The 15,287-nt window shown below is 30.2% G+C and overlaps 1 protein-coding gene across 1 annotated transcript in view; it reads left to right on the forward strand.

Annotated features, from left to right (window-relative positions):
- LOC142324081 (uncharacterized) overlaps window positions 1-14,990 on the forward strand; it is a 41,830-nt gene extending 26,840 nt beyond the window's left edge. Inside the window, exons 5-7 of the mRNA XM_075364707.1 lie at window positions 2,577-2,829; window positions 7,358-7,649; window positions 11,031-14,990. Coding sequence (XP_075220822.1) covers window positions 2,577-2,829; window positions 7,358-7,649; window positions 11,031-12,707 — 2,222 coding nt within the window. The 3' untranslated portion in view covers window positions 12,708-14,990. The remainder of the gene's footprint in view (window positions 1-2,576; window positions 2,830-7,357; window positions 7,650-11,030) is intronic.
- The last annotated feature ends 297 nt before the right edge of the window (window positions 14,991-15,287 follow it).

A 15,287-nucleotide genomic window follows, 5' to 3' on the forward strand; every position in this document is an offset into this window, starting at 1 on the left:
AATATGCAGTTACAGCATATGAAATTAATTGTTGGCTGAAATTGATCTTCATTTCAATTGAGAATCAGTCTTAGCCAGATCAAATTTAATTCATCTGGCCAAGATCTGGGAGAATTACAAATATTAGAAGATTTAGTGTTGTTAATACTAAATAAATTCTACAACTACGAGGTGTGATAAAAAAATACGGTGAATGAATTTTTATAGCGGCAACTGCCGACGCTACATCCATATGCTGTAATTTGTCCAATAGCGTGATCAACTGAGACTGGAAGGGACAAGTTGTAACACGTTCGAGCTTGCCAGTCAGCTGCCAGAGCCGCTAGAGTGAGGTTGTGTTTATTGTGTCTGTTGTGCAACATGGCTTTTGAACAAACCATTAACATTAAGTTTTGTTTTAAGTTGCAAAAGAATGCCCAAGAAGCTCACGAAATGTTAGAATCGGTGTACGGCGATAATGTGGTAACTTTGAAGACTGTGTACAAGTGGTATGACCGATTTAAAACCGGAAATGAGTCTGTTGAAGACGAGCAGTGTCCAGTAACCACAAAAACAGTTGAAAATGTGCAAAAAGTGGAAACGTTCAAACAGGCGAATGACTGTTCGAGAAAAGCTATCGGAAGACATAACATCTCGTACGGATCCGTTCAAAGCATTTTAACTAATGAATTGCAAATGAGACGAGTGAGTGTAAAATTTGTTCCCAGACTTTTGAGTGATGAACAGAAGGAAAATCGTGTGTCAATTTGCACGGAGTTGAAGGGTCGTCTTCATGCAGATCCGGACTTCATGGCCAAAATTGTACCTGGAGACGAAATTTGGATGGCTATGACCCTGAGACCAAAATGCAGAGTTCCCAATGGAAAGCCAGTTCATCTCCTTGCCCTAAAAAGGCACGTCAGTCAAAATACAACATCATGGTCATGCTCGTTGTTTTTTTCGATAGTGAGGGCATAGTGCGATCAGAGTTCGTTCCAAGGGGAACAACTGTAAACTCTGAATTTTATAAGGGTATACTGCAACGTTTGCGAAACGACGTACGAAGAAAGCGACCAGAAAAATGGATCAATGGCTTCCTTCTTCATCACGACAACGCGCTGTCATACCTTGCTTCTCATTCGCGAGTTTTTGGCCGAAAAAAGTGTTCTTGTCTGTCCACATTCGCCATACTCACTGGATTTAGCACCATGCGACTTTTGGCTCTTCCCAAAAATTAAAACTGTGCTTAAAGGAAAACATTTTGACACCACTGCTGATATTGAGAGGGCCACGACCGAGCAGCTGAAAGCCCTTCCGAAAGATGCCGTCCAGAAATGCCTCCAGTTATGGAGTCAACGTTGAGATAAGTGCATTGCTAGCCAAGGACAGTACTTAAATCGAATTCTATGTAACCTTATTACTTTTTTTTAATAAAAAATTATTCACTGTATTTTTTTATCACACCTCGTATAATGGTTGATGTGGTGTTTGTATTAAAAAATTGTACTATTGCTTAACAAATTTGAATGAACACATCTACCAGAGTCATTCAGAAAGTTCTCAGTCTGACATAGAAATTGCACAAGTATGACCAATTGACTATGATATTTGTCAAGTATGATCATTTAGATGGCATGCTATGAAGTTTCAGATGTGTGCGTTTAGTTGCTTGTTTGTGGGGATTAAATTTAATGATTTTTAACTTAATCTTGGATTTAGACTCAACTACCTTAAACTTTAAGGTAGTTGAATTTACCTTAAAATATACTCAAAAGAGTTCTGGTACTTTTGAAGATATTTGCTTCAGTTTAAAATAATATGCTATACATTATTCAAAATAATGAATCAACTTTTATCATTTTATGACTATTTCCCCTTTAAGTAGACCCAGAAAGTGGGAAGGAGTTATTGTTTTATAATAGCTGTAGTTAGAATCTGTGTCTTATAATTTTTATATGCTAATCTGAGGCATATCTTTTTTTTATAACTGATGAATAAAGTTTCATATTGCTATAAAACTGTTACACCTGAAGTTGATGCACTTGGTGGCTCTCATCTTGAGATTTTTGAGACTAACAACCCTGGGGATTTAGGATAGTGTATTATAAACAGTATAAAAAAAATTTGATTTTGGTTTATAAGCTGTTCATCATAGCTACATGTATTTACTAATTACTACATATTTAACAACATTAACATCACCTAAAAAAATTTTACTCATATTAAAATATGCGGGTATTAATCAAGAAGCAGATAATTGTGATGTTAGTCTTGACTTATTTTCCCTTATTCAGAAAATCATAACTAGAGGATGAGGTTAATTTAAGCACACTTTACTAACTCCTATTGTTGTTTATGTCTAGCCAACTAGGACAATGTCATCCCCCAACTGGTGAAGTGTGAACTCTTGGAACATTGCTTTTTGATATAGGATGATTATACTGGCAATTATAATCCTGTTAATGTATTTAATTACAGTGATTATATTGCTTTGTAATTAAAGGTAGTTTATTTTTACTTTGCATGCATTAGATTCTTAAGATTGTGTTATTATTAATGTTAGGATTTTTAATTTATTTAATTAAAATGTGTTTCAGTAAAAAAAGTTACTAAGAATACACATCTGAGTGGAGTACTAGATGATGGTGTCATTTATGATTTTTTTATGTGGAGCCCTATGTTTTTTAACCATAAAGATGCATTGGTGTTATTGGGCAAAGTAGGACAAGCTTTACAACCAAAGAAGAATCTTCAAGGAACTGAATTTAGTGAAATGCTGGAATCTGGCTGGGAAGCTGTTATTGTCAATAAATTAATGCACGAAAGTGTCCATCTTAAGGATAGAGTTAAGTAAGTATTTTGAATTATTCTTATTATACAACTTAATTAAAGAAGCCTGATCTTATTGATTGGCTGACAAAAACTTACAAAATTTAAAGTAAGAGTTACATATCCATAGATGGAACTATCATGTTAGGTTTTACCTCCAGTATGTAACAGCCAAGGAAATGCAATCTGACAAGCCTTAATACAGAAAACATGAGTGGAGAATATTTTAGGTACATTGATACTTCACCACTACCTGTTTCAAATGACATTCATTATGATAAATCCAGAATTTATCAAATTGCATAGTCTTAACTGCACTATTAACCTTATAATGTGAATTCTCTAGCCCAAATAAACTTAAGGAAGTCACAGGCGATGTATTCACTGATACAAACAATTAAATTTTGAATGTCCAGTATTTTGTATATCTTTGGAGACAATTAATTCAGAAGTTATCATTTAAATTCTTTAAAAGTGACACATCCTGCTTAAGGATTATTCCAAGGAACAAACAGAAATAAATTTTTCCCCCCCATAAGAAACCTAGTTAATTATCTTAATCCCATCGCAAAATCTAAGTTAAACAATATTGAAACAAATTATAGGACAACAAATAACAGACATTTATAAAATTTTAATTAGTAGCAGTTCTTTGACTTAAATATTATTGCTTTTGCAGGTAGGAGATTGAATTTGGACTTTGTGTAAATATTAGGAGCATTTTTTTTTAAAGATAATATACTTGCTTACGGGATTGAAGCTTAACTGTCTCTTATTGATGTTCATAATTACAAGCCCAAATCTCCCCGCCATATAACAAGTAGATTTTTTATTATAGAATCCAGATGTCTAGGCATAGAATCATATGTGTTGACCTCTGAACCTGAAAATGTTTCTGACTGTAGCTAAACCACTCTTTTCCTCTCATTTAACAGTGAAAACAGATCATATGAAATTTACCAGAGGAGTGAGATGGAATTTCTAAATTAGTAATTTTACTTATTTTAAATTTCATAATTTATTGTTAATACACAATTACTGCCAAATTTCAATTTGTGAAATTTCTTATTAATCTCACTATTTGAAAAAAAAAATCACTTAGTATTAATGAATTTATTTTCAACAAGTTAACTTCACAATATTCCTCTTTTCTTGAACAACAGTAATCAAATTTTGCTAATCTGCGAAACATAAAGGATAATATCATACTTTATATCAATTAAAATGGGGAAAAGCTTTCTTACTTTAAAAAAAAATTATCAACCATGTGAGAAATAAATAAACTAAATAAGCAATGAGAAAGTGTTCCCTCTCCCCCAGAAAATCTCTTGATGTATATCTAAATCATCAAATCGTATTTTCACATCCAAGCACTGACATGTTACAATTTTTGTATAAACTTAATAAGATTAGCTAATTTAGATGCAAGCCCAAGCCTAATAAACTTCTCCATAATAAAAGGATCTTCTGAATCCAAAAGCCCTTTGAAAGTGTACGTAGAAAACGATTAGGTTTTTTCATAAATTTAATTGATATTAGTGATGGTGTAATAAATAAATACCTTGACAGCCTCATCTTTTATAAAAACCATTCTAAACTCCGAGAATAATGAATTTTCCTCCACCAAACATTAAACCTTTTTACCAGTATAGAAGAAAAAATCTTATCCAAAGAATCCATAAGAGCAATACCCCTGTAATTATACAGATCACTCAAATTTTTTTTTTATAAATCATTTTACTTTTAAACTGAGGTGCTTTTTCCTTGAGCATAATAACATTTAAAAAGTTATAAATATAATGAGCTGGGATTGAGGTTTCAATAAGTTTCACACGGTACAGCATCCCTTCCAAAATACTTAATCAGTTGTACATCTGGTTAGTTAAAATTAAGTTTATTTATCTGGTTCAGTACGTCACTACAGAGCCTTTTCCAAGGCTTTTCTAAGTAATGTTAGAAGGAAATTTTGCAGAACAGAAATAATATACTTTGTATCTGAATCATTAATAAAATAAAATCTTAGGGATTTATCTGATACACTATAGAAGAAAATTCCTTTGATATTTTAATATTCCTATCTGTTCAATTTTAACTTTAAATGATAACTTTTAAAATTTAAATTTCTGTAATAGTTATATTTGTATATATAATGCTTTAAAAAAGTATTGTTTTGTGTAACGTGTATAGATAGATAATCATATCAAACCAAAAGATATTTAGTAATAGAATTAAAACCAGCCCTTCCTGTACTCTGCTACTTTTTTTATGGATAATTAATTCACCATATAAGCTTCAAATCTTGTACATGGGAATATGATAAAATGAATATTTTTAGCATATGAAAAATGCCATGTCTGGTCAGGATTCAATCTTGGGACCACTGGATGAAAGGCCAAGATGCTACTGCTCCACCACATAGATCAGCATACTTGAACAAATTGAAGGAAGTCTTGGGATTTATTATTCCAGAATTAATATAAATTGAAGTTTATCACATTCCTCTATCAAAGTACAACTGGTGAGAATCAGATATATAACTGGCAAAACTAGATTTTAAACCACATTCAAAATATAGTTCAACCTACAACTAACATTACCCTCTATCTATCTATCTACCCTCTATTTAACCCTCTATCTAACACTGCCATTAAACAATAAATAAACCTCTTAATACATAAGGTAAATGATGGGAATGCAAGAGATATAATTTTGAAAGACTGTGTAACTAATCACATCAATATTGATCTAAACATTGTTTACGTATAAAACACTGAATCCATGACTTAAAATAAAAGCAAACTTTGCTTGAGATTCAAAGAAGTCAATTCCCATTAATAATTCAAAAACTCCATTTCCTCCATAAACTCAACCAACCCTTTTCCTGTTTAGAATCAAATCAGGTGTAACACGAATTGGAAAAAAGATCAACTCTCTTAATATTTTGTCACACAAACTATTTAAATCGGCTACTTGAATTAGTATCCCCCTACCATGAGAGATAACTAGCATATTTCCTGATTATCACAATAAGAACCTCCCATAATGTGCAATGAACAAATTATACATTTTGGACCCCAAATATATCAATTCTTGCATAAAATGATACAGTGCTGCTACAAGTTTAATAACAAATGTACTATTTAGATCAGATCATTATTAAAGAGACATTTTTATTTAATAAAATATTTGAATCCTAATTAGATCTTCTCAACAATTTTCTCTTTGTTGCTTCATCAAAAATTATTTCAAAACTCTAGAAATTTAATAGCTTTAAATTTATTATTACAAACTCAGTTTCTATATAACCCAGAGTAGCAGAATTTGATAATGATTTGAATGGGAAAGATCAAGATTAAAAATGGAATTCCAATCTCATATTTTGAAAAATAATTGTAGAATAACTAGTTGATTGTAAATTTGAACTTGCATTATTGCAGTCACTTACCTACTATCCTCCACCCTAGACCCCCATGACACTAACTTCTGACCCCCATGATTTCTGTTATTTTACTCTCCTGATCAGGTAGTTTTCCTTAAAAAAAGTTCAATTCTGATTCTGCGCATGTCTTGACGTGTTCTTAAGTACATTAAAACATTGAACACTTGTTGAAGTGTCCATATCCATTCCAGCTCCCTATAATTTGCCACCAGAAAAATCTTCAACAGCAGAAGTAGCCATCACTGAATGATCCAGTAAATCTTTCGCGTATAACAGTTGTAATGAAAGAAACTTTTCTGTATATTTGATGATTAATTTATAGTTCCTATCCATTCTCTGAATAACTTTCTCTCACTTACTAAAGTGAGAGAAAGCCTTAACTTGCTTGAAAATGTTATAATTGTAAGGAGCAGGATATTCATGTATATGAGTTGGCAAGATGGAGCTGAAGCCCAGATCAGTTTTTCATTTATAGCATTTCCTTTTGCCTTTCTAGGAAAGACCATTTTTTCCAAATTCCTGACAAACTTAATAATAACCAGTGGATATGAAGTCGCACATTATAGTCTGATTATCAGTTTTAAAAATAGCTAAATCCTTTTTATTGTACTTACTGTAGATCATTGCTTATCTTTTAAAGACGTAGTATAATAACACTGAGTAGGCCTTACCTCAGTGTTAGATTACAATCATAAACCTTATACTAATTGATAAACAACCTAAACTGGAAGTAAGTAATATCTTTCATTATAGATTATTGGTAACTATTTTTTAACATGAGCAAGTATCCACTAGAAAACATATACTGTATTAAACAAAGTTTTATAAGTACACTGACGTAAAACCATTGCAAAAACTGAAAACTCTTCCAAAAATACTTAAAAATGAAAAGTTTAAACACAAGTGTTGCTAAAACATATCTTAACTCATCCACATCTCAAACTAGCTTCTGCAGATACTTCATTATTATAACAGTTGGTGGAGTTTTATAAATTGTATTGGAAAAAACGGATTCTGTGTATAGTTTTTGCATGCTGTACTGTAAATAAAGCTTTCAATTATAACATATGATATCAATGTATAAGGATTAATGAAATGTTACTTTTTCAGAATTTTTACTGCCATGATGAGTCGCAGATCAACTATTGATAAAGTAGGACCAGAATTGAATGAACTAGTTGGTGAAGATTATAAAGCAATATCTGTATTTAATTATGGACCACATCGTGCGTGGGGTATTGCATGGACTTTTAACAAAGATATTAAATTATCTTCTGCTAACTGTTTTGAGAAATTAGTTTTCCATGATAATCATGCTAGAAAACCTGTCAAGTATGTATGTACCAATATCTCTTATGAGGAGGCTATTGATCAGGTCACTGAATTATTGAACAGGCTTAAGGTAAGTTTTTGTCATTTTAACATTCAAGTTGTGCATTTGTCACTCTTTCATTTTGAAATATTGTCTCTAGTATAAAAGGAGAACCTAATTTAACTTAAAAAGTAAAAGGCAATGAATAACTAACCCCTCTTATAAAGTAATGTGTTTGGGTTACTTCTATGAACCATTGACTTAAGCTACTTTGATTGCTTTGTCATTAAGTGTTTGTACATCAATATTGTCCAGTTTTATTCTTGGGTCTTCACAAAGAGCAGAGGCATTCCCCAATTTGATGATGATAGATGATCTGATTTCTAAATTTTTGGATTCTTCATAAAGAAGTTTTCATTTTACCCTCTCTCTGAGTTCCATTTAGATTTAAGCCATATTACATCCAGAGAATATTTGTTGTAATTCAATATCCTTAATACATTTTTGTTCAAAACTTCACTACAATTGTGTCCTGTATCACTAAGAATGTTATTGACTTTATAATGCATTGCTTCAATGATATATTTTGAAATGATCAACATTTAATCTGTGGTTTGTTATAGTTATCTTGTTTTATATTAGTGATGAGAAGAAATCAATTTCAGTACATAGATTTTTATACTGTTTGTTGTAAAAGCTGATATTATGGAGTAAACTGTTATCACCAAATCAGTCTTTGAATATAATTATATTAATTGTAGTATAAAAAATATGAATTAATTGCATTCTGATGAGCTGATAATTATGGTTAAACATTTATAAAAAAAAGTACATATACAGTACTTGGTGAGAGAGAGAGAGAGAGAGAGAGAGAGAGAGAGAGAGTGACTGAGAATTAATTTCTCTCTCTATAAATAAATATATGTATATATATTTTTTACAAGTTAACACGCTATCTATACATAATTTTCATTTAAAAAAGGCCACCTTTGGGATCTCAAAAACTAAAAATAGCTATGAATTACTAATATGGAATTATCTTTTTTTTTAATATTAAAATATTTAAAAAAAACATATTTGCAAATAACACGCTGTTATTTATATGTCTGATGTCCTATCAGTTTTTCCAGTCTGGCAGAAGCACAGTTATTTTTTCTGGAATCCTATTTTTTGCATTGAAAATATCATTTTAAGATGTTTTTATTTTAGACAGTTTTTCTTCAAAATCTAACTCCTAAAGCATCAGTCATTTTAAAAAATAATGTTATCCACCATTGAAAAAAGATGATATAACTTCTATTTTTTGTTTGCTGAATTTTTTGGTTAGAACGTGTCATTTTAATTTCTTTTTGTTCTGATATACTTCTTTCAAAATCCAACTGTACCAGTGTTATAGCCTATTAAAAATGGTTAAATTCATAACTAACTTTAATCATAGTGTCAGCATCATTGGCATCTTTAAATCACAGTGAAAAGATAATATTTTTTCAAGAACAGTTTTCTTAAACTATCGGTTTAAATTCTAAATGAAATGAAAACAACTAGTTCTCATTTTGAAAAATTAAGATAAATACATATTTCTTTTGATTAAAAAAAAAATTGAAATACTCTATAAAAGTAAGAACAAAAAAAGTTAAAGAAAAAAGGAAAGTAGAATTCTTTTGATTCGTGTAGACTCAAAAAAAATTCTCAAAATTTCCATCACTATTGCAAACACAAGCACATGTTCTTCATAAGTATGATTCACAGCTGTACACAGTTAAATTATTTGTAAAATAAATTGTGGTTTTTGAGAGAGTGCCATTAATTAAACTCTACTTACTAAGAATTTTCCATGTTTACAGAAAGTCATTAAATTTACATTTTTCCCAGTACAAGTTTTTTTATTCTCTCATCTATGTACTACCATTATCCACCTATATAAGACTGTAGATTGTTAAATTCTGTACATGCATGCATGTGGGATACTTTAACAGGCAGTAAAATCCTAAATATTTTGCAATAGTGGTACAGATTTCATTTGATAGTATTAATTGATTTTCCATGTATCAGTTCTTGTTAAAATTGTCTTGTGTTTTAGTTATTACATTAGGTACTTTATTATTAGAAAAAAAAATTGTGTCCAAAAATTACTTAATGTAAGTGTTGGAACTTGACTTTTTCGAAAGTTTTTGCATGAGAATTTACATGCAATTCCGCATAGATTATTTTTATCTTTTTATGTGACATGTCCACAAAAAAAAAATGGCTTTGAATGCATCATTTTATCCAGGAAATTGTTTTATCAGTTTAATGTTAACTTGTAATTTATTTCTTTGATGCCAGGTTCACTCTAATACTTTTGAATAAAAAAAAAATGTTTAAAGGAAATTTTGTATGTCAGAGAGTAATGAAAAAAAGATTTTTTTCTATTATTAACATTAAAAGATCTTTTTTTAAAGATTCAAGATTACCATAGTTCTTGCTTCTTTGCTATTTTGAAGTATAAGCTTCTACTAGCATTATCAATATTTTTAAGTAGTTAAGTTACGCCTGCGGGTGCTAAAAACATAAATATAAATAACAGTCAGTAGGCTTTTTAATTGCCTGAACTATTAACACGTCTGAATTTTTAGTGAAACTATTACAGCTCACCATAACTATTCTTGAATAAAATTTCTGGAAAAATATTTGTAATATTATATTCATGCCCTAAAAACCTTTTATTTTACTAAAATAATTTCTTTCAATAAATTATTTAGTTTCTGCCAACAATTTGAAACTTGCACATGTGTGTATTATTATTTCAAATTTTCAAGTTGTAATAATGTGTCCCAGTTGCAACATTTATTTCATAATTATGAGATTTTGACTTTATAAAAAATTAGTGATATCCATCCAGTTTGAATAAACAATCAGATATTACAAACTAAAGTAGAAATTTAATTTAATTCTTAAGTAATTTTCAATAATGAAGAAAAATCACTGACTTGATTAAGAAATTTCAATTTTCTTCATTTACTGTTAAAAAATTCTAGAAAAAAGACAAATGAACTCCAGTATAATATAAATTACACTTTTTTCATCGCTGTATTGTAATAACTAAAACATTGGTCATTTTGCCTAACCCTCACAGCCAAACGAACAAGAAATACCCAAGATTTTACAGCACAGAAAGTTGGAAGGATCCATACGTCTAAATAACTATAGGCATGGCAATAAATGTATTAAAATAACCCTGCTATAAAATATTTGATGAAGAAGACCTAGGCAACTAGAATACTATTATAATATCAGGATTAATTAATTGAGTGATGTAGAACCAGAGAAAATAAACTGTATGGGAAGTTAAAGGATAAAAAATATTTAAGCAGATAATTGTAACCATTTAAGTGACTGGTGATATAACACAATTTTAAACATTAATAATGTATTAACATTAAAGAATTGATTTTGCTTATATGTTGCATTGATTTTGTTTCTTTTTTTCAGGTAATGATAAATGTTGTAAGAAAAACTCATTTATACTATATCGCAAATGTAACAGGTTATGGAGAAACATGGCTCGGGAAGAAAAGAAAATCAGAGGATAAGCTGAAGAACAATTCAAAAAAAATGAAAGTTGAGGAAAAAGGTTCAGATTACTGCTATGATGCTAATGATAGTGTTGAGAGTGATTATAATGATGATGATCTTGACAATGTTTGTGGTGGTTGGGGTGGATATGATGACGATGACGATGACGATGACGATGATGGTGATGATGATGATGATGATGATAATGATAATGACAGTGATGAAGAAGATTGTAAGAATGATGAAGACTATGATGATAGTGGGAATGATAAAAAGAAGAGAGAATTGAGTATCAATAAGTTTAAAAAAGGACTACGTAGTGGAGTAGACCAGTCAGTATTTACACAAACTTTTTTAGAGTGTTTTTCCAGTTCATCAAATAGTAATAAAAATGCTCTTGTAGGTAAAGCCATTGGTGATAATGAACAAGAGCCACCATTAAATGCAAAGTTGGAAGTTATGTTGAAGGATAATAGTAGATCAGGAAAAGATATAGTTATACAGATGTCTGCTAAAGGTGATCTTCCTCTGTGGCAGCCGGTCCATCAAGTTATGAAGTATATACAAGAAAACTGGAAAAAATCTAATTCACACCATAAATTTCAGAGTGATCAGAGAAATCTTGCACAGTTTGAGGACAGTTGGAGAATGCCTAAACCCTTACCAAAGTTTCTGGATGATAAGAAAACGCGTGATCCCCCTGCAAAATTTCAAGACGATCGGAGAAAATATGATCCTCCTGCAAAATTTCAGGATGATAGGAGAAGATCTGACCCTCCTCCAAGATTTCAAGATAAACAAAGGTATGATCGCCCTTCAAATTTTCAAGAAGAACGGAGGAGATCTGATAACTCATTACAATTTCAAAATGATAAGAGAATGCGTGATCCTCCTGCAAAATTTCAGGATGATTGGAGAAGACCTGATCCTCCTTCAAGATTTCAAGATGAACAAAGGTATGATCACCCTTCAAATTTTCAAGAAGAATGGAGGAGATCTGATCCCTCATTGAAATTTCAAAAAGATAAGAAAATGCCTGATCCCCCTGCAAAATTTCAAGATGAACGAAGGTATGATCATCCTTCAAATTTTCAGGAAGATTGGAGGAGGTTTGATCCCTCATTGCAATTTAAAAATGATAAGAGAATGCCTGATCTCCCTGCAAAATTTCAGAATGATTGGAGAAAATCTGATCCTTCTGTAAAATTTCAGGACAATTGGAAAAGACCTGATCCTCCTGCAAAATTTCATGATGAACGACGGTATGATCACACTTCAAATTCTCAGGAAGAATGGAGGAGGTCTAATCCCTCTTTGCAATTTCAAAATAATGAGAGAAGGACTGATCTCCCATTACAATTTCCTGATGAGCGGAGAAAACGTAATCCTTCACGTTTTCAAAATGATCAGAGAAAATGTAGTCCCTCGGTGCAATTTCTAGATGAATGTAGAAAACCTAATTCCTCCTCACAGAATCAGAATGATTGGAGGTCTAAACCTTCTTCGCAATTTCAAGGCAATTGGAGAAAGCATGATTATGATGATTACCCTTCTCGTTCTCTGCCACGTGGTAAGTGGGGAGGTCCTCGTTAGTTGTGTTCTCTTAAAGTGTTAGAAATTACTTGTTTTTCACAGATGAAAACTTACTGTACATTTAACATGTGGGTTGCAAACAAAGTGTCTGTGTTTTCCAGAATTACTGTCTGTTGATTATAAAACAAATTTCTTAATCTGTGTGGTTCAGATTACTTACTCTGATTTCTGCTGTCCTGTCCAAGTGAAACGTTTGTTATCATATGTCAAAATACATATTGAATCATAGTGAGAACTTTTGTTTCTAAATTAAACTTTATCTCATATCTAAGGTTATTGAACTCAAGATGATTGTTAAGTTAGTAGTTTTTATTTAAGTAGACTTCTTGCTAATTCCATAACTTAAATTTTAAGCCTATGGGTATTTTCTATTACCAACATACAATGAATGGTCATTTCCATTTTTCCCTTTGCACAAGCCTTGAGCTTATGTGATGATTAGTCATCAAACATTTTCTGGTGGAGTATTTACAGATCCTTTGTTCATAGATTTGGAAGTTACTATTATATAAATTATCAAATTAAAAAAATTCATATATTATTCCCAAACTTAAATGGAAACATTGAAAGTGTAATAAAAAAAATTAAATATACGAATAATTTAAAACACAAATGATAAACTAAGATATGAAATAAGGTTAAATGTCAGTTGTTGATGCCATGTTTAATGAAAAGGTTTCTGCAGATTGCTGAAATTAAACAATAGTTAAGTCTTTAAATGTTACTGATATGCATTAATGATCATTGATGGCACTTTCAAAACCATTAGCATTATATGAAAGTACCTGTTTGCCTGCTTGTCTAGTAACAATATATGTAGTGTATTTGAGCCAGGTAATTAAAGAAAATGCTGTTTGTTATTGATGAAAATCTTTTATAACAGAATAATCTGGTAGGATTACTAGGATATGGTACAGGTACTAACTGTTCCTTTTTAATTATTATGTCAGTGTTACAAATTTTTAGAAAACTTTTTACACTTTTTTAAGTGTTCATACTATGTCAGATTGTTCAATCAGGACATTCTTCTTTGACTCTTTTCTCCTACCTGTAATCCTTCTCTTATTTAATTCTGTCACAATATGACTTGATTATTCAAATTTTCTTCCTTTAATTGTTTTCACCCTATCATATTTCTTTTCTAAGCCATTTTGCTATAGCATTTATAAAATTTCTCAATATTTTTCATATGTCCTTTTTTCACAGACCTTACCTTCATGACAATATAACATTGTAGAGAAAATGTAAAATCATAACATTCATTTTGTAAGATTTAGGTTACTGTACTAGCAATATAGAATCAATTCATTTTGATATGTCTCTACAGATTATTACTGGCTCAAATACATCTTGCACAGACAATACACCCAATACATTAACTTAACAGGAAGAATATTTACTCTCTTCTGCACTTTAAACTTTTTATGAAATAAATAATTTTGTAGTTTCTTCTGAACTTTTTTCATGTATTTAATTGAATTTTTGTTGTATTAGTTTTTTCTTTTATGTTTCTAGTGCTTCCATTGGGGAGGGCAGGGCAGGTCAGAGATCAATTTATTTTTCATCCTTTAATTTATTCATTTTACAATTTATTTTTTGTACACTAAACTTAAATCTTAATTTTATTTTTTGTAAAAGAGGTTCTATCTTTTGTTTTCTTTTTATATTTCTACTCAGCCTGCTGAAGTTGCAGAATGATGTATAGTTTGTTGTGAATTGACAGTTAGATTTTCTTATTAAATCTCAGTAATTAGAAAAAATAATTTTAATTATAAAAAGCCAAAAGAGTCTGTCATCAATTAGATTACCATATTAAAATAAGTAATCCAGAAAAAAATTATGAAAATGTTATTTAATTCTTACCCATATAAATGTTTTAATAAAATTTATCGCAATTAAGAGAATATTAATAAAAAAATTCCGGTATATTTTTAGTTTATGGGGTTTTAGGAGACTATTACTTTTCTTATACTGATCTTCAGTGATTAACGTTTGTATATTGAAATAAAAAATTTTGTCACTTATTTAAATATTGAATGAGATCTGACATGTTGATATCTGCAAGTCTTATGATTAAAAAATGTGTATTGTTGAAGAAACTGAAAATGAACTATTTGGTGTTGTATTTTTTAATGGCGTTGTATTATAGTTTCTTTTTAGTTATACACACTTGAATTGTTAGTATGTTAACTGTAATTTGTTTGTTATATTCTAATGTATGAATATATTAACTTAAAATAAAAATAGAAATGGATTTTATTAAATGATTGGTTTATCTGTTAACTATCCAGTATTAATTTAAATTCTATTTTCCTACATTGAATTATTGTTCAATAACTATGTTTTCTTTTTTTATTATTGTCTTTATGGACTCTGTAAATGCAGGTGTAAAAAATATAGAGCAAGTAATGGAAATTGTGGTATGTCTCAACAGTTGTCGCACAACAAATTTATAGGTCACTGTGCTATATGTATAAAAACGTAAGTCATCATGGATTTTAAGTATTGTTCATCAGACTTTTGAGTTGGAAATATTATTCTTTTGATTATAATATTTTAATAGAAAAAGGTGCAATTTAA

Source organism: Lycorma delicatula, chromosome 4 (genome assembly GCF_047948215.1).
Source record: "Lycorma delicatula isolate Av1 chromosome 4, ASM4794821v1, whole genome shotgun sequence".
In the NCBI taxonomy this organism is placed as follows: Eukaryota; Metazoa; Arthropoda; class Insecta; order Hemiptera; family Fulgoridae; genus Lycorma; species Lycorma delicatula.